The 19120-nt window shown below is 50.9% G+C and overlaps 8 protein-coding genes across 8 annotated transcripts; 6 read left to right on the forward strand and 2 right to left on the reverse strand.

The window, feature by feature from the left end:
* Window positions 1-96: 96 nt before the first annotated feature.
* On the forward strand, window positions 97-1713 carry F5B22DRAFT_642840 (uncharacterized protein; the record flags this gene model as incomplete). The annotated part of the gene is made up of 1 exon (XM_047978186.1): window positions 97-1713. The coding sequence occupies one exon, from the start codon at window positions 97-99 to the stop codon at window positions 1711-1713; it is 1617 nt and encodes a 538-aa protein (XP_047834445.1).
* Window positions 1714-3425: 1712 nt separating this feature from the next.
* On the forward strand, window positions 3426-5256 carry F5B22DRAFT_411759 (S-adenosyl-L-methionine-dependent methyltransferase). The gene is made up of 2 exons (XM_047971574.1): window positions 3426-4189; window positions 4346-5256. The coding sequence occupies exons 1-2, from the start codon at window positions 3550-3552 to the stop codon at window positions 4957-4959; spliced, it is 1254 nt and encodes a 417-aa protein (XP_047834446.1). The 5' UTR covers window positions 3426-3549; the 3' UTR covers window positions 4960-5256.
* A 522-nt stretch (window positions 5257-5778) lies between these two features.
* F5B22DRAFT_642842 (uncharacterized protein) lies at window positions 5779-8100 on the forward strand (the record flags this gene model as incomplete). Its single annotated transcript, XM_047978187.1, has 1 exon — window positions 5779-8100. The coding sequence occupies one exon, from the start codon at window positions 5779-5781 to the stop codon at window positions 8098-8100; it is 2322 nt and encodes a 773-aa protein (XP_047834447.1).
* Window positions 8101-8184: 84 nt separating this feature from the next.
* Window positions 8185-9249, reverse strand: F5B22DRAFT_415157 (uncharacterized protein). Its single transcript, XM_047971581.1, has 3 exons — window positions 8828-9249; window positions 8432-8720; window positions 8185-8302 (listed from the first exon to the last, which is right to left on the reverse strand). The coding sequence occupies exons 1-3, from the start codon at window positions 8956-8958 to the stop codon at window positions 8270-8272; spliced, it is 453 nt and encodes a 150-aa protein (XP_047834448.1). The 5' UTR covers window positions 8959-9249; the 3' UTR covers window positions 8185-8269.
* A 1774-nt stretch (window positions 9250-11023) lies between these two features.
* F5B22DRAFT_633859 (MFS general substrate transporter) lies at window positions 11024-12704 on the forward strand (the record flags this gene model as incomplete). The annotated part of the gene is made up of 4 exons (XM_047976901.1): window positions 11024-11505; window positions 11579-11618; window positions 11707-12187; window positions 12235-12704. 4 exons carry the CDS (start codon window positions 11024-11026, stop codon window positions 12702-12704), a joined length of 1473 nt encoding a protein of 490 aa, XP_047834449.1.
* Window positions 12705-12918: 214 nt separating this feature from the next.
* Window positions 12919-15547, forward strand: F5B22DRAFT_411665 (Tannase/feruloyl esterase). The gene is made up of 2 exons (XM_047971571.1): window positions 12919-14715; window positions 14867-15547. The coding sequence occupies exons 1-2, from the start codon at window positions 13347-13349 to the stop codon at window positions 15148-15150; spliced, it is 1653 nt and encodes a 550-aa protein (XP_047834450.1). The 5' UTR covers window positions 12919-13346; the 3' UTR covers window positions 15151-15547.
* Window positions 15483-17336, forward strand: F5B22DRAFT_591824 (Alpha/Beta hydrolase protein). Its single transcript, XM_047973875.1, has 2 exons — window positions 15483-16090; window positions 16153-17336. The coding sequence occupies exons 1-2, from the start codon at window positions 15848-15850 to the stop codon at window positions 17089-17091; spliced, it is 1182 nt and encodes a 393-aa protein (XP_047834451.1). The 5' UTR covers window positions 15483-15847; the 3' UTR covers window positions 17092-17336.
* Window positions 17337-18718, reverse strand: F5B22DRAFT_591826 (uncharacterized protein). Its single transcript, XM_047973876.1, has one exon. It carries the CDS (start codon window positions 18091-18093, stop codon window positions 17440-17442), a length of 654 nt encoding a protein of 217 aa, XP_047834452.1. The 5' UTR covers window positions 18094-18718; the 3' UTR covers window positions 17337-17439.
* Window positions 18719-19120: the final 402 nt, after the last annotated feature.

Here is a 19120-nt window from a genome sequence, read left to right on the forward strand (position 1 = left end):
TCCCGTCTGTCTCTGTTCACCTACGATCTTCATCCCGTTTGCTCGTCTCACCCTCACTGAAGTCATTCTTTCTTTTCGTTTCGAAATTGAGCAACCATGGTCCGCTTAACCAAGTATGCCGGTGCCGGTATCCTACTGGCCACCGCTGTGAGCGCCACATACGATACCTACCCGACTGGCGGTGACAGCGAGGAGTACCCTACCGAGACCGCGACGGCAACCTACAGCGGTGTTCCTTCGGGATACTCTACTAGCAGCTTCCCGGTTCCCACACCGACTGACTACCCCGGTGATGATGAGTGCCCTCCTGAGGACGACGACGATGAGGACGAGGGTGACGATGATGAATGCCCTCCTGAAGAGTCTGGCTACCCTACCGGCAGCTACTCTGTGACCGCCACTTACAGCTCCGGTCCTTCTGGGTATCCTACTGGCAGCTACCCCGTCCCTACGCCCACCGGTTACCCCGGAGGCGATGACGGAGACGACGATGAGTGCCCTCCCGAAGATGGTGACGACGACGACGAGGGTGATGACGATGAGTGCCCTCCTGAGGAGACCGGCTACCCTACTGAGAGCTACCCCGTAGTTACTCCCACTGGTACCTACAGCTCTGGTCCTTCGGGCTACCCCACCAGCAGCTACCCCGTCCCTACCACCACTGGTTACCCAGGTGGCGACGACGGTGATGATGATGAATGCCCTCCTGAGGACGGAGATGATGGAGATGACGGAGACGACGACGAGTGCCCTCCTGAGGATGGTGACGGCGATGACTACCCTACCGGTAGCTACCCTGTCGTTACCCCTACTCCCACCGGTACCTACAGCTCCGGTCCTTCTCCTACTGGCAGCTACCCCGTTGTCACTTCTACCGGCTACCCCGGTGGTGACGATGGTGATGATGATGAGTGCCCCCCTGAGGACGGAGATGATGGAGATGACGGAGACGACGACGAGTGCCCCCCTGAGGACGGTGACGGTGATGACTACCCCACCGGTAGCTACCCCGTTGTCACTCCCACCGGCTACCCTACTGGCGGCGACTCTTACCCTACCGGCGGTGATAGCTACCCAACTGGTGGTGACTCCTACCCTACCGGAAGCGACTCCTCATCCGTCGCTTACCCTACCTCCTCGGGCTACCCTACCGGAGGTGACTCCTACCCAACTGGCGGCGACAGCTACCCTACTGGCTCTGCTTCATACCCCGGTGAAAGCAGCAGCTCTGCCGGCCCTACTGGTGGCGATTCTTACCCTACCGGCGGTGATTCTTATCCCACTGGCGGTGATAGCTACCCTACCTCCTCCGCCTCTCCCACCGGTGGTGATTCCTACCCTACCGGAGGTGACAGCTACCCTACCTCATCTGCTTACCCAACCGGTGGTGACTCTTACCCCGGTGAGAGCAGCAGCTCTGCTGGCCCTACTGGCGGTGATTCATACCCTACCGGTGGCGATAGCTACCCTACTGGTGGTGACAGCTATCCTACTAGCAGCTACCCCGGTGGCTACACCAGCGCCATCCCTACTCTCTCTACCTCTTACTCCGTCTCTCCTATCCCCGTCACCACCCCCAGCGGCTACCCTACCGCCTCCGAGTCCAGCCCCGCTGCCACCAGCACCATCGCCACGGCCGGTGCTTCGGTCCTTCGCGCGGGTGCCACTGGCGCCGTCGTTGCTGCTGCCGCGTTCTTCCTTGGTTTCTTTTAATTTCGTTGCATAATGGATTTGGGAGTGAATTCCGCATAGCGTCTGGGCAATCATTGGGATGGGCATAGAAAGGTCAAAAAGACAACCACACATAGTCGTTCTCTTTTATTAATGGTCGAATTAGATTTACAAACACGCAGACAAGTTTTCCAACATTGAAACACTTCTTGGTCCTACCTTTACTCTGCCCATCCCCGTGTGGCAGATGTCTTTCGCGGCAATTCTCACCCTTCCAACTGTTTAGATGTTTAATGTTTTAGTCTTCTAATGTAAATATTTTGAGCTCTGTTTTTAAGAGTCACTCGCTCCTGTGCCACGCTCCTTTGTGAATATATCCCCCTCCCGGCAATTTGTTTAGATTTTATAGATTGTTCTATATACAAACAGTTAAGATTCGCTTGATGTTGACTACTACACAGGCAATAACTCAAGCTGTAACATGATACTTTCTTTCTGTAGTCGCCTTTCGAGGCTGTTATCACCATAAATCAAAATTTTGGCCTGCAAATTTCTCGTTCCTACCGAGATGGTGATTATAAATGTGAGTGATGATCTCTTAGTCAAGAAAACAAAAAATCTGCGATTTAGCCAATCCAATCTGTGACGAGCATAGTATCACTTACATGACTAAGTTAACACTTTTCATCGGTCGCGAGATTACCTAATGGGATCTTTTCTTACTTGGAAACGATCTACATATATCATGGGAGATTGTCCATTTGAAAGGATTTTGGTTATTGCAAGGAAATAATGCCCACTCACTAAGGTCATTGAGGTGAGATTTTCATTAGCACAGATGCATGCTAATGCCTTAGATGAGAACGTTTAATACTCACTAAAAAGCTTACTTACATCGACATATCCCCAAACCCCGGAAGGAACGGTACTTTGAGTGGTTCACACGTGATGCGACAGCTCGTGGAATGGTGTCGCGTGACGAGTTAGGCGAGTTACCGAAAGGTAATACATAGCGTGATACTAGGTAACATGATGAAAGAAGGCCCCTCGTCTGATTTAGTTTATCTCCCGGGGGATCCGGAGTTCTCTGCGTTATTCGCTGACATGTCTCCGATATAGGCCAACTGTTGATCAACAATGACTCAAAGGGAGATCTCGACAGTGCTGCCTTTATCTTGCATCTAGCAGACATCCAATTGGATAATTGAGTCTTCATCTGCCGGGCAGAACCCGATGAAACCGGCATCTCGCGCCTAACGGATGGAACCGTTGTGTCGGCCTATTTGTGGAGTGTGACAAGGCTGCATCGCGAAATGGCTCGAATGGAACATGATCGGATGCTCCTAGTAGCAAGAGGCAAGGGGCCATGTACCGAAAGACCGAAGCGGCGTGTTGGGCCTTATTAGCTTTGGGCACTTGCTCCGCGCTTTGTAAGCGGGAAATTTTGAAAGGGCAGAAGGCGTGATTTATCAGGCGATCAAAAGCAGGCTGCAGATGCGCCGTCATAACAAGCAGCTCGTCGGACAGTTCGGAAATACTATAAGCGGACCTAAGTAAGCCAAAATGGAAAAAATGTTGGCCAACTGGCAAGGCCCCGTGGTGAAACTCTATTGCTATTGCGGGAACCATAAGAGATGCGCTGGCGCCGTCCCTCTGCTGCGTGCTGTCACTTCAAAGTTTTCTTCTTTTGTTCTCGCTCCTGTGTCGATACGAGGAACACCTAATACCCAAAAATCACAATGACGAATGAATAGGTACCTAATACCACTGCTGGCAACGAACAACAAAGACCTCTCATACCTACATCCACTTCGAGCGGGCTGCTTATGCGAATAGGCTGATTGGGGGTTATTCTATCACACAGCACACTCATCTCCAATGGCGGCAGTAACGGCGCCACTGCGCATACAGGAACAGAGGCAGAATGTCCATGATTCAGCCGACGCATTCAAGTTAAATGGCCGAACTGACAGCAGCGATAGCTCGCGGACCAGCGATATCAGTGCTGAAAAGACTAGAATAAAGGGACAGCCTATTCGGAAATCCGCAACCAAAAAGAAAGATGAAGTTGCCAGTGACTATGTGGTTGACCGTTCGGTATCGCCCAATAGACTCAAGACATTCCTCAAAGCATTCAAGCACATCCGCGACCTCAGTCCACAGCAAGTAGATGCCTTCATGGCATCATATGAGATCTACAACCTGGACTGGGCCGATGAAGACGCTATGGTAGCCGCGTTCGGTACTAATTACCAAGAGCACGTCGGCCAATGCCTTGCAGCTTATTACTCGGTGATCAATCACCTCTGCAGCCTCGGCGACGTGGAAAAGATGTATATACCACCATTGATGGATAAGAAGGCCTCCGTACGGGATAACCAGCTGCTTTGCGAAGAATCGATTGCCAGGGAGATTGGCTTGAAACCGGGAATGAAGGTCCTTGACCTAGGCTGTGGTCGTGGTCGTGTCGCCGCGCATATGACGAGCTTTAGCGGAGCGAGAGTAACTGGGCTTAACAGTGAGCAATATCTGCTTTCATCACCTACCCACTAGATCCGATTTCTCAAGAAATACGTGTTGTTGTAGCATACACCTCACACGATTCGTACTACTTGAATGTCTCCAATACACAGGGGTTTTGGGGGTTCTACCTGCTGACGTCTAATTATTGTAGTTGACGCCAATCAAGTCGCACAAGCCAAGGAATTCAATCAGAAATGGAACTTCAGCAACGAATTCATAGTCCGCGATCAAAACGACCTACCTCTCCCCTTTGCGGACGAATCGTTTGACGCATTCTACGAGATCCAAGCGCTTAGTCTCTGCAAAGACCCAAAGGCATTATTTAAAGAGATATATCGGATACTAAAGCCCGGATCGAGATTCTTGCTTATGGACTGGGTCAGCTTACCCGCCTATGACCCTGAGAACCCTACACATACCTCCCTCATGCGACGGGTCAAACCATTAATCGGGGCCGTCGGAACACCTACACCAACAAGTTTTGAGAAAGCCCTCGAGGACGCTGGATTCACTGTGACCCGCTCTGACAACCCTAGCATCGACGGCTTACAGGCAGGGCTGATAGATAAAGTCGACATATACTTCCGTTCGGTACGCAAGTTGATCAACTACTTGACAAAACTGCGCGCCCTGCCACAGCACTTCAAGATTCTATTTGATAGACTATGTCTAGACGGACAAGCATTCGTGGAAATGGACACTATGCGCCTCATCACGACGACATACCGAATCGTCGCCGAGAAGCCCTTAATAGCCCAGTCTTGATACTTATCTAAGAGCGGATGATGTCTAGACGCACTTCGATTCGCCGCATGTATGCGGCTAACTAGATATATTTCCTGATTCCTCTATTGCCCTTACAATAATTCCAAAGAGAGACCTGGTATAACATAGACTTTGGAGGCTGTTAGAGAAGACATTGTATAGTAGAAAGGTGGCGAGATAGTCGTTCCAAGCGAATCTCGCAGTCAATTAATATCGTATGAATTACCGCTTTGCGCATTCAAACCTTTGCATTCAACTTCAATACTGCTTAATGGGCCGCGTGTTTTGATACTGATACCTACTTGGGCTGAAAGTTTCCTGTTTACGCACCTAGAAAACGCTAGATTCGTCTCGAGTATCATCATTCCATCGTCACAGTAAAGCTAACAAATTGGCTAGCTGTTGATTACAGACCAATATGTCTGATAAATACCATCCGCTTGCAGTGCGCCGGCTTTGTTGCAAATAGCTTAGCTCAAACCCCTCCACAACAAAGGGCGGGTGTCTCATCCAAGGCATCGACTAACAATCTATTTCTGGCTTTGGCAAGGGAGCTTCAGTCTTCCAGCTAGGATCTCGCGAGGCTGAGTGTTACCTGTAAAGTGGCCAGACAATGATTGATGCTGGAGATACCTTTCACTAGTAATAGTTTATCTTGTGACAACTCACTCCCAATGTCCGACACGACACTGAACCAAGCGCTAGCGACGGATGAACCGAGGCAGGACACTACGAAGGGGGGATGTAGGTAGCAATGTTGACGAACCAGAGGCCCCGAAACGTCAGCGTTGTCTGCATGCGAAGCGCGCCCAGAGAGAAATGTCGTCGCGGAGAACAACACGAACGGAGGCACTAGTAAATTCTAGGATTGGAAGTCGCGTTAATAATGCTACATTCTCCGTTGATAGCGTGAACAGCGATGACGACGATGAAGAAGGTGGGACTCCTCTTGGAGACTTCGCCTCAGCAACACCACCTCTCGATGATATCAACGCTGCGCTCCCAAGACGCAATGATGATCAGCCACACAACTCTAACAAAAAGATGCTGGATGCATTGAACAATTTCCCGTCTTTGCCTAACAGCAAGCTCAACGCGACGCGTATCCTTAGCTGGTTTCTTGGTCGTCATCTTCAGCTGACCGATGATAACTCAACATGCAATTCAAGATCTCGAGCACGCACGTATGAATCAAATGCACATGACGACTACTTCGACATTGGAGACGTAAAGGATATATGTCCGGCATGCACGACCCCGTATTGTCAAGCGGTGGATTCCATACCTTTCAAAAGCAGTCTGAAACTAATGTACAACGACTCTATATCTCAGAAATGGCTCGTCGGAAACAAATATGTTCTGCATGAGGAGGTAGACGACCATCCTGAAGACAAGTACGTACCACTTGTTGAGGCTTCGCGGGCACTGAACACATTAGCATGCAACGTACCCACCCCGAAAGTCCGAGCAGGCTGGAAAGAGAACGGCAAGGTGATCACCATATGTGACGCCGTTTCCGGCGAACGTCTTTATGACATATGGTGGGATCTATCGTCCGAAGAGCGAGAAAGCATAGCTAAACAAGTTGCTCGATACATCGAAGCCTGGCGTACAACTGATCTCGGACGAATCTCCAGTCTCACGGGCGGGCCCGTGTACCACCATGACAATCTCTTCGGCGCCACGGACAAAGGCTTTGGACCGTTCGGGTCTGATCTTGAGCTCTGGGAAGCCATCGAGAGACGGCTCGAGAAGCGGGGCGCGTCAGGAGATATGATTCAACTCCTAAAGGACTACATGCCGTCTTCCTCACCCTGCGTCTTTACCCATGGCGACCTCTCCAGCACAAACATCTTCGTGCACAACGGCTCAGTGAGCGCGATCACGGGTTTTGAAAATGCTGCCTCTCTGCCTCTCTGGGCCGAGAACGTCGCGATGCACTTCTGCAGCTGTCCCGAGGACGAGCAGTGGAAAGAGCTGCTTAGCCAGCACACGCGCAACTTCCGCGCCGCGCTAGACTGGTGGTCTCTCTGGACAGCAGTTGAGGACGCAGACACGGATAGCGCGCGTCTAGAGAGTCTACGAACGCGTTGCGAGCGGTGGAGGAAAACTGAGATCCACGGCGAGCCGTTCTGGTCCATTTGGCTTGGCCATGAAGGCGGGCCGTCTAAGCGTCTGAATATCCAGACAGCAGAGAACGCAGTCGAAGCGCGCGTGGGAGATCTAGTTAGGCAGGCCATCGCGTCAGATCTCCTACAGCAGGGGAGTTACGAGGATGTAGCGGGCGATCCATCATGGGGAAACAGCACGGAGGAAGATGACGAGAACGCGGAACGCAAGCCTGCAGAACACGGTCTAACGCCCTTCCATCCGATACAGCAGCAACACCACACGCTCGTGACATCCGCGAACAGACCGCCGCGCCATACCCGTAATGCTCTAAGCAGGGCCGACAGAAGAAAGATAAATCCGAAGCCGTTGACACTAGATAATCTCCATCTTTCCGAGAAGGAGGCAAGACATAGCTATGCCGCGATGATAGAAAGCGATTTCTCGGACCCATATGAGTGTAACCCGGACGCCGAGTCCAGCGACGCGCCAAGCATCGGAACCCTCGCGAAGAGCAAGGGTCTGCGCCCGCTAAGCCTGCCTTCTATCGCACTATCCGAGAGTGCGCGGAGCCAGCTCCGGCGCGCAGGCGAAGAAGACAAAGGCACTGTTATCGGCACCGAGGAAATCAACACTCATCCTTTGATATCCGTGCGCGAAGCCGACGGTGATACACCGGGTTTTAAGACAGAGGATCAAGCTAAAGAAAAGAGGGGAGAAAAGGAACCACACAAGCCATCATCACCACGGACGAAGCGCACGTCAATGTTCGGGAATCGGGCCGCGCCGGGTTCGTTCTACGCTGCGCTCAGTGCGGCGTCGACGGAAGTCAGGCCGAGACGACATGGGCGGAGCAAGTCCGAGGGACGAACCGGTGGTGGTGATAATGTGCGCAGGGAGACGAGTCGGTTACGGCCGCAGAGTATGCTGCAGCCGGTGATCCAAGACAAACGGGATGAGGATGATAGGAACTCGGAATCAGGGGATGAGAAACCAAAAGACTATCTGATGTCAGGGGCATATCAAGGCTAGACTTGATAGAATAGTATTCAATTGCTTTAATTCTATAAAGTAGGGGGAATAGGCTAAGAGGTCCCGAGTGAACTAACTGTTTATACAGCTATTCACAGCTTATGCGCTTTTTGCCACTAGATGCCAAAACACTTTTCTCCTGAAGAAGCAGATCCCTTGCTTGCGATGATTAGAGGAGATCCTGATCCCACCCAGTATAGCCCTATATAGAAATGCAAGTCAGTGATTGTCTAATTCAAGTAGCTGAGGCGAAACCTTTTCGCGGACAAGAAACCCCGATTCAAGAAACTCATGCGTGTCCCCAGAATGCAGAGAATGCCGGCGCACTTACAGTGTAGTGGGTTTCGTTCCGAGTCCCCATCAGTTCCAGCTTGAACAAGTCCGGGTTCCATTCGTGAAAGCCAGATTCGGAGACAGCGCTCGACGCCGGCGTGTAGACAATCACGAGCCGATAGCGGCCTTCGGCGCCGGGCCGAGACGGGTCCTGGCGGAATTGCCATCGAACGGTCCCGTCGTCGCACTTGGTGAACGGAACGTCTGGGAGTTTGGCATCCGAGGTCTTGTCGGAGTAATGGCAGCGCGTGCTCACTTCGTCTTTAATGGCGAAGTGGAATCCGATACTTTGTGAAGCACGCCAGTTAGTTTGAAATAGAATTATTGCAATGCTATCTGCATAGAGGAAGGGTGCTAGCAGGTCACCGAGGAATTAAATCTGAAAATGACTTACCTAGCGCCATCGTCATTCACAATAGTGCTCGCGAAAAATTCGCTGATTGTTGCTATTGTGGTCTGCCTCTTGCCAACAGGTGAGGCCGTGGCGCCGAGGAGGAGCGTGGTGAGAACGGCGAAGTACTTCATATTGCTCACTTGTACGAATATTATAACCTAATAGGAGCTGTCTGGCGCAAGATATCCAAACTTGCTAATGAGATTCAATTGAGATTGAACTGTCTATATAAGATACTAGCTGAGACAAGAGTCAAGTACCAACTATTTATATACGAGCTTCTCCTTTGTCAGCCAAGGGAGAAGTCGCGAGCTAATAGGCGCTGCCACCCTCAGTCGCTTCTTCGGATCGATCAGGTCACACCCGTACAAAGGAAGCCAAGCGCGATATCGCGAAATGACGGCATAGCCAGCCTGCCACCGGGAAGCAGCGGCTCAGCTCATAACGCAAGGGATAGAGCCGCAGTGCCGAATACGAAGGAAAAGAAGGCCAGGCCCGGCTGTGTTTCTATTATAGGACTTTGGCAGGACTTGATAGACGGCCACCACGTGGTAGGGGCGTGGAAAAGATCTGACGATAATACGCCGTATCTTGGCTGACTACGGCCTGGCATGAGTTTCCTCGTGATGCACTCGTCAGAAAACGTCATCGCATGTTTAGAAATTCAGCTCGTGAAGGACATGCTCATTGATCGCCCTATAGGCCCTCTGCTTTTACGCGGCGAGGTCGTACGGCGTGTGTCGCAGAATTGGATGATAGGTAGGGACCCCTATTAAGAAGTTAATATTATTATGTAATGGATGTAACTCGGGGCCATTTGTGTGAGGATTGACACAAGAATTTGTTTAGAATACGATGATTATCGAGAACAGACATTTTCGTATTGTTCCATCCAAGATCGATCAGAAGCATAATAAGCTGTGAAGAGGGTGTCATTGAATGAGGATTTACTGATCAGACACTGGGATTGAGTGCATTCATCGGCATGCAGAATGAGAGTGCATCGTCGAGGTCTAGCTATAGCAAATCCACTTAAGTCGTCAATCATCCGCAAAGCGTTCGATTCATAGGACGCAGCAAATGACTTGCTGCCGGGTACCAGTAACAGATACTAGACTAGCATCAAATGAATTGAGATCTAGAGCGCGAAGGCAAGCGGGTTTGTCGAAGCATGCGACAATAAGTATGTATGGTACGATCCATGTTGTTGCGCAAAGCGTTTATTGTCAGTCTCTTCCGACCACTAACCATTCGAAAGACTCGCACGTCCTCGTGGTTCTAGAAGTGTAGTGAGTGGTCTGGACATTCGTATCTGAGCATAAAGCCAAGTACGTTGCATTGCAGTTAGCAGATGCGCGAGTTTCTCGCAAGAAGATTTCTGCTTCAAAGTAGATAGTCATCGCAAGCTCTCTTATATATATAGCAGCGCCTGAGCTAGAGTGAAGAATACTACGTAGTACATAAATGTAGAAGTAAAGTCGAGGGTGGCTCATACATAGATAAGTTCCGCCGACAACGGACGGGTGGGTGGCTGGGATAAGTTCGCAACCCAGGTCGTTTTACTTAGGCACCGTTCTGGACTCTCCCAACCCCATCTCCCGCATACCCCGGATGCTTACTTACTATTCAAGCCGAAACTGCCGTAGTCTAAATGCCGAAAGGGTCTGGTCTGGCCAGTGCTTCCGTCCAATATGGACGTTACATGAAGTAAGCAGACGCGCAGTCAACCCCTGCGACTCGCGCATTCAGCTCCTATTTTGCTGAAGGAAGCACATACACACCCAACATTCGGTTCATCCCCCGCATCCAACAATACTATGATTGGCTAGGGCCCCGGGGCCCTGGGAGCTTGCGTTGTCTTCATAGGAGGGCCTGCGAAAGCTTGAAGGTTCCAATGCAACCTCATGATCACAGACAATAGGCGGGCAGGGGTTCTAATATGCCACCAGACCGTGGTTCTACTTTCAGCACAGTACCAGCAAATGGGTATGGGCCGCATAGCGGTGAATGAATCGGCGGATAAGAGATCGTCAAAATCACCGACCACAATGATCCCTTTGTTCACTTCTCACAATCCTGCTTCCGGCTTTTTGGATACCACATGAGGCAGGGTGCACTGGCAATTAGACTGAGTGAAGAACACCACGATTCTCCGGCATCTCCTCAGCACAAGATTGACGCGCATAGTCATTCACAATGGCGGAGCAGGACTCCCCCGTCGACGTGGAGAAGCAGAACCAACCCCTCAGCGAAGAACACGAGGGGCAAAATAGCAAAGAGACAACCTCTTCCACGGTCCGCGGCTCGTCCGCGGCAGAGAAGGCCCTTCTGCGGAAACAAGACAAACGCATCATCCCTCTGAGTGCGTCGATTTACTTTCTCGCCTACCTCGACCGATCCAACATCGGCAATGCCAAGGTCCTCAATTCGTCCACGGGCAACGACATGATGACGGAGACGCACACTACGAATTACCAGTTCACTATCGCCTTGATGATTTTCCTTATCGGCTACTTCTTGTTCGAAGTGCCCTCTAACATCCTTCTCAAGAAGTTCCGGCCATCTCGATGGCTGGCTTTCTTGATGGGTTCTTGGGGTCTAATTACCATTGGCATAGGTGGCGTTCATAACTACTCGCAGATCGTGGGGGTCCGTTTCCTGCTGGGTGTTTTTGAGGCGTAAGTCTTTCGCCTGTTTAGCCGCCCACTATACTATCGTAACATTCACGATTCGCTGACCGCAGTATCACAGCGGACTCTTCCCGGGCTTAGTCTATTACTTGACATTCTGGGTAGGTGTCTCGTCTGTTTCTGATTTGTCGACAACACGATCCGGGAATTGAGTCTGACAGCTCACGCTGACTGTTTCTCTACTTGTAGTACAAGACAGATGAACGTAGTGTGCGAGTCGCCTTCATCCTCTCCAGTGCTACCCTGGCGGGCGCCTTTGGCGGGGCTATTGCTTACGGCGTCGGCCACATCAACGGAGTTCGTGGACTATCTGGATGGCGATGGCTGTTCATTCTTGAGGGCATCCCTTCCGTTCTCTCGTCACTATTCGTATGGTTTCTCCTCCCGGACTACCCAGAGACCGCGAACTGGCTCTCTGAGAACGAAAAAGAGCTTGCGACGCAACGCCTCCTTATCGATGGCTCTAAAGGATCGGCCTCCGGTCTCACCTGGGCAGATGCTAAGGAGACCTTGATGGATTGGAGGCTATATGGACATTATGCGATTTACTTCGCTGTGTCACTTCCTTTCAGCTCATTGTCCCTCTTCACACCTTCGATCGTCGCAGGGCTCGGATACAAAGATCTCCATGCCCAATTGCTAACAGTCCCTCCCTGGGCTATTGCTTATGGTATGACTCGCAGACAGGTCAATATGCTCTAATGCTAACGAACATAGTTATTTCAATCCTTAATTCGTGGTCGGGAGATCATTTCAATGCTCGCGGTCTCCATTGCGCAGGTGCTGCGACAGTTGGTGCTGCAGGTTTCCTAGCATCTGCACTCTTACCAGCTACTGCTTATGCAAGTCGGTACGGTACGCTGATTGTGGGCACTTCGGGCGCCTTTGCATGTATTCCTCCAATGTTAGGCTGGCTTACCTCAAACATGTTCAGCACTGCGTCAATCGGGCTGGCTGTTGCTCTCAACGTAAGCATAGGCGCCGGATTGGGCCAGATCCCAGGTGTCTGGATTTATAAAGCCGACGAGGCTGCACGCGGGTATCCGACAGGCCATGGCGTCAATGCTGCCATGTTGTTCTTTGTGGCAATCGGTGCTGTGTGTTTGAGATTGTTCTATGGGGCTAGAAACAAGCAGATTGTGAGGTCTGCCCCTGAGGGCACGACACCTAGGTTATACGCACTCTAAAGAAGTTTCTAAAGAAGATTAGTTAGGTTGTCCGATTTTGATACAGTATATGGAATCATTAGCATACTACAGTAATAATTGTGCGCTTGAAACTGTGTTCGTTAAACAAATCGGTAGGCTGGTCGGCATCATTGTTCCGCATCCGGCACGCGTGGGATCTTTGTGAATCTAGGCTACACTCCGCGTTGATTACAGTATATGCCGGATGAGTTGTACCAAGCTTGAAAGCAGAAAGAGATCACATACACGTAGTTAGCCGATTGTCACGCAATACATACAATATGCGGATCTGGTAGGTAGCCCAATCTGAACAGGTGGCTCCCATCAAGCTCTCCAAGCCACCCCATGGGCAAGGATCTCTAGATCCGTGCAGTACCCCGTGGAACCCCGCAATGCAACGTACTGAGAAGGGCGCTCGCTGGTTCTATAGAAAGTGGACTTCACAGGATAGATTGCCGTGCTGTAGCCAGGGTTCTGGTGCAGTAGTGCATATGATAAGGCGGTTTAACGGGAAAGGATAATGTCGTTCTGGGAACGGGTTATAATCAAAAAGTTGACGGGCCCCAATTCTCCCACCCGATAATTCTGTGCACGATCAGTCAAATTCACCGTGAGGAGAAAGGTCTCGAAACAGAACAAAAAATGCATCTATACGGCTTAGGGCGAATCTTGGTAGTTCGCCTCGTCCTGCTAGCTGTCTCGGTCGCGTCGTCTACTCAAGAACGGAGACAGAATAGCGCCAGTTGTAATGAATTGATACTTGCTAAGGTTCTGCCAGCCAACGCGAGAATCGAGCGGGTGCAGGCCATAGAGGCCGGAAGTACGTACGGGGATGGGACGGCAAACCTGGGCTATCCTATCCAGCCTACAGATCTACCTGCACTATGTGCCGTGACGGTTGCGGTGGCAAGTTCCGCGACTTCATCATACCGGATCGGCCTTTTTCTCCCGGCCGAGTGGAACGAGAGATTCCTCGTGGTTGGGAATGGCGGTTTTGCTGGTGGCATCAATTGGCTTGACATGGGTGCCGGTGTGCAGTACGGCTCCGCCGTCGTCTCAACAGACACGGGACACAGCTCGAACACCACGGATGGAACCTGGGCACTTGACAACCCCGAAGGAAAGGCTGACTGGGGCTGGCGTGCGATCCATGGTTCTGTAGTTCTAGGAAAGTTGCTAGTGCAGGCGTATTACGGACGTCCAATTAGTTACTCGTACTACAGCGGGTGCTCGACCGGCGGCCGCCAGGGGCTTAAAGAAGTGCAGCTATTCCCAGGCAGCTTTGACGGCGTCTTGGTCGGTGCTGCGGCGTGGCAAACAAGCCACTTGAACAATTGGGCGACGAAGGTTGCAAGCTACAACTGGCCAGCCGACGATGAGAAACATATCGACTGGCGACTGCTACCGGCGATAGGAGCTGAAGTTGTGAAGCAGTGCGATAACATTGACGGCGTGGTGGACAACATCATTAGCCTTCCAGGACAGTGCAAGGTAGACTTTGAGGCATTGTCTTGTGAGAGACCCGGTGCCAATCAATCTGCCTGCATCACGGCTGCACAGGCACAAACTCTGAAGAATGTATACAGCGACTGGAGATCACCGACAGGTGAACTCCTGTACAAGGGCATATTGCCAGGTGCTGAGGATCAGATGTATTTGGTACTGAATTACTCGAGCGCAAGTCCTTACGGCATCGGATATGCGCGGTATTTCCTACTCAATAACGTATCGTTCACCTTGACTGATTTCAATGATACTTTGGTATCATTAGCGGATAAGATAGACCCTGGGAATGCTACAGCGGATAACTACAACCTCACAAGGTTCCGTGATGGGGGTGGGAAGATGATCATGTACCACGGCGAGGCTGATGCACTCGTTCCCCTACAAGGTTCGAACCTATACTACGATCGCGTTGTGAAAACCATGGGTGGCGATGTGACAGCAACTCAACAGTTCTTTCGGTACTTCACCGTTCCGGGAATGCAGCATTGCATGGGAACGCCCGTAGGTATGTGATCTTTTGAACATGTGGGCTTATTCGCGGTCTTATCCTGCCCCAAGGCACAGAATAGCCGGTTTTTTTCTTACTGCTCGCCAACAATCACTTTATTCGGCGGCTTGCCAAGTTTGATAGTTGCTAACACCTCATCTCTGAAAAGATGCGCCTTGGGCGTTCGGCGCAGCCTCCCAGGCGTCTGCTTTCGGCAACGACACATGGTCGGTCCCCGGGTTCAAAGACGCACAGCACGATATCCTTCTTTCGCTTATGGAATGGGTAGAAAAGAACGTTACTACCGATCGGGTAGTGGCTACCACTTGGAACACACCCAAAAACGCGTCCTCGGGGGTCTTGAGACAACGACCCTTGTGTCCCTATCCTCAAATGGCTAGATGGGACGGAACTGGCGATCTCAACGCGGCGGCCAGTTGGAGTTGTGGGTGAGTGCATATATAATCCCTAGCCCGAGATCGAGTTCACGGACTAACATCTCGGCCAAAAAAAAGTGGCGATGTCCGCACGAGTGCTGCTCCAACTAGTGACGCGCACCGTATGTTGTGGCAGTCGAGCGTGACTCTGTTGGCGATAGTCGGTGTGTTCGCTTCAGTTAATAGATTGTCCAGGTATATGATATTCTGAATAGAGCAGGGCTACTAGAGCTTTGGGGCGTAGCTGGTAGTAGTTGTGGGAAGCCATATCTATATTACCTAGGTAGTCGAGTCAAGATGATCCCATGACCACGAGACCTGACTCTAGCACCATCTCCTCGCCAGATCAATAATACCTATCTTTGCATATTTAACTTCTGACGAGATGTTGCATATGCTAGTAAAGGGCTTACCCCCTTAACGCAGCCGACTAGTACCGGGGATCTGGTAACAGTTGGGGACAGCTTCAGGCATCCTTGGCCTCTATAGTCATTCGCAGGCCTGTGAGTTCACATGACTACTATCCATGGTCTTCGTAGCCAACATATATAAGTTGGTTTCATGTCTCAGGACGAACTGTTTGTTCGGTCTCAGGTTTATCTCACCTTTTCCTATCATTATTGAGTGATCAAAGATAGAATACTACGTAACTCGAAGGATTGACCACTATCGTTACACCCGCATCCACGTCCCCGAACTCAGCACAAGCCGCCATGGACGCGGTTACCAAGTGTTTCAGTTCGCCAAACGAGTCAACGACCACAGCGGTTGTTGTCACCACCGTAGTCACCACCTTGGCGATAGCCTCGCTCACGCGTTTTGCGCTCTGGCCGCGCAAGCCCGAGATAATCAAAGGCGCTCTCACCACAAGCGTACCGAGACTGTCCAAGGATGAGCTGGCTAAAGCTGCATATCGGATAGACCATTTCCCTGGAGCAAGAGATGTTGCCACCCCAGTGCGTTCTCCATTAGGCGTATAATGCTGCGTTTGCTGCTTGCTAACGTCAACTATGTGCAGTATGGTAACATAAGAGTCTATGAGTTTGGCCCTGAGCAGGGGCGAAAGGTCCTCTTCATTCATGGCATCAGCACGTCATGCATGACGCTATCGGATATCGCGAACTCACTAGTAGAAAAAGGATGTCGTGTGATGATGTTCGACTTGTTCGGGCGCGGATACAGCGATGCGCCTGGTGATCTACCATATGACACACGGTTGTTCGTGTCGCAAATCCTACTCGTCCTTGCGTCTTCACCACTGTCATGGACGGGAAACAATGCATTCAGTCTCATCGGATACTCTCTAGGTGGCGGTATCGCGGTTAACTTTGCCGCCACTTTCCCAGATATGGTCGAGTCTCTCATCTTGCTCGCACCCGCGGGAATGATTCGCCCAGAAAATATCGGTCGCTTGAGTAGGCTGATCTTCACGTCAGGGCTCGTCCCTGAGCGTCTCCTAGCTTGGATGACTAAAAGCCGGCTTCGTTCTCCTATTGACAACGCTGTTTCGAAGAAGCGGTCCACAGCAACCAAAGCGCTATCGCCTGCCGAAGATAAGGAAGACTTCGTTGACGTCGCAGTGCAAGAGGCAGTAGATCCACCTACACAACAAAACCCAACACCTTTCGAGCTTGAGGTAGTCAGCTTCGTCCACTGGTCCCTTGATTATAACGAGGGTTTCGTTCCGGCAATGATGTCGACCATTCGATACGCACCCCTCATGGAACAACAAGAGTATTGGAGACTGCTCGCTAAGCGGAAGCCTGGGACCACAGCCGTACTGATAGGACATGATGATAACCTTATACAGCGCGAAGATTATGAGGAAGACGCTTTGCCCTTAATAGGAGGTAAGGATAACGTGTTTTGGCGCATCGTACCAGGCGCGCACAACTTTCCATTCACACATCCTTCATCTGCGCTGAAAGCAATCTATGAGTTTTGGGGTATGAGCTAAAGGCCGAAACGATCTGGGATGAGACTCGGTCAGCGGTTTCCTGGCGTTGCAGGGGCATGTCGCATCATTAAACGTACTTGGGAATAGAATAGATTATGAGCGGGGGGGCGATAGAAGTTCACAGTGAATTAGAAGCAAGACGGGGAAAGATGAGAAGGTCTCATTAGATCGTAGGTGGTTTTATTCATACAGAACACAGCCCTCCCATTATAGAATCATCAATAGATACAAATTAATTTAAGGAAACGCCAAACCTAATCCCTTGCCAGTACCGTCTCTCCATGAAGAGTATTATTTACATCCAAATCATTAATAATGGAAAGAAATCCCGCTTCTCTCCCGGCCCACTCATGCATCCATAGCATCACGGCCATTCAAAAGGATGATGCAAGTCGACACGGCAACAACATCATCTAGCTCGTCTCCGTTAAGAACAAGCACGGCATCTTTATCAAAGCCGAAGCCAGCCACGCGCGCAATCTCGACGCGCTGCTGGTTCAGGCACTTGTACAAGATGCCGACGCGACCGCGTGTCATATCCCAAAAGTACGGGATGCTGTTCTTGACGAAGGCCTCGTGCTTCGCCTCGTCGTTGCCGTTGTCGTCCACGGGATACATCTCGATGTGGTGGCGCGAGTGCTGGCTGCCCGGCGGGAACTTCACCGTCGAATTGTCGAACGACACAAATGTAATGTTGAGGTCGCACAGCTTCTGGCCTTGGGAGTCCGTCATCGTCTTGATTGTGCGCATCATGTTCCCGCAGCTCGAGATCTCGTACGTCGGGCTGCCACTTCCCTCGCGCATCTTCTGTGATACTCCGCTCACCTCGTCTAGGAAGGCGTGGCTGAAGTCGTTCCACGGCTGGCGCAGACGGCCCGACAGGTCGTAGATTTGCGCATTCGTCTTGAAATGGATCGCGCCCTTTAGATAGAATGTCTTCGTCGGCTGCAGGACGACATCCTGGTTGACTGGGAAATCCTGAGGGTGGAAGGGGTACGGCATGATGCTGAATAAGAATGACGCCGCTAGCCGATCGTTTTTGTTATATGTGGTGGTATATCGCCTACAGGTTTCGTTCGTCTTGGAGCTCTTTTGACGACAATTGCTTCGCTCGCTATTTCAACGCAGATTAAGTGTGTAATTATAATTGATTTTTACTTATTTCTAGATCTACAATTCCATTTTCCCTCAATCGCGAGGCTGCGCGCTCACACATATATATAATGACATACTCATCCAGGGTCCTCTCCCACTCAATGCGGCGCTGGTTGACGTCAGGCCCAGTGTGGGAAACCTGATTTTAGCCCCGGACTCTAGGATACGAGTGTCGGGATGATCACCCTGCCCACACCTGGCGTCACCACGCTTACGTATTTACGTGGGTTAAACGCATTGCTATGTGCGACATAAATTTCATGTAACACCTGATCATTTATGAAGCCGAAATGTGTGTGCAATCTGGCCAAGCTGTTCAGCCAGTCGTGGTGTCACGAATATGTACCTAGCTAGCTGTAGCCAAGCATAGGTGGCCTCAATGTTAATGTTATTATTACCGGGACACCACTTTCATTAGACAGAAGTGCTCACCGTACTTGGTAACTTATTGAATTAATCATGGGCATTCCTGTGAAGCTCACTACAGACATATGGAATGAAAAGCTCGCATCTACCCCCGTGTAAGCGTTTCCAGCCTCAGCGGGTTCCCTCGGTGTTTCTCGACGATGGTGATAGTCTGGCGCCCGGCGGCTAGCGCCGCATTCCAGATCTCAAGCACCCCCGCTTCACCGGATCTGTGTCTTGTGCTAAGGTGAGATAGGCGGGTGCGGCGCCAGATAGATAAGTACAGTAAGAAGAGAGGTGTTCGAGAAATACCAGACAATTACCGAAAAGATAAGACGTGTCTAAAGGTCTATCTACGTGGTCGAAGCTCTAGCAATTCAGCCCTCCGTTTGACGGGTCTACGTTTCAGTAGGTGCGTGTGTCTGAACACCTCACCTGTCAACGCTGCACGCAAACTGCGACAATACAT

This window comes from Xylaria bambusicola, assembly GCF_022495145.1.
Source record: "Xylaria bambusicola strain CBS 139988 unplaced genomic scaffold F5B22scaffold_5, whole genome shotgun sequence".
Classification (NCBI taxonomy): domain Eukaryota; kingdom Fungi; phylum Ascomycota; class Sordariomycetes; order Xylariales; family Xylariaceae; genus Xylaria; species Xylaria bambusicola.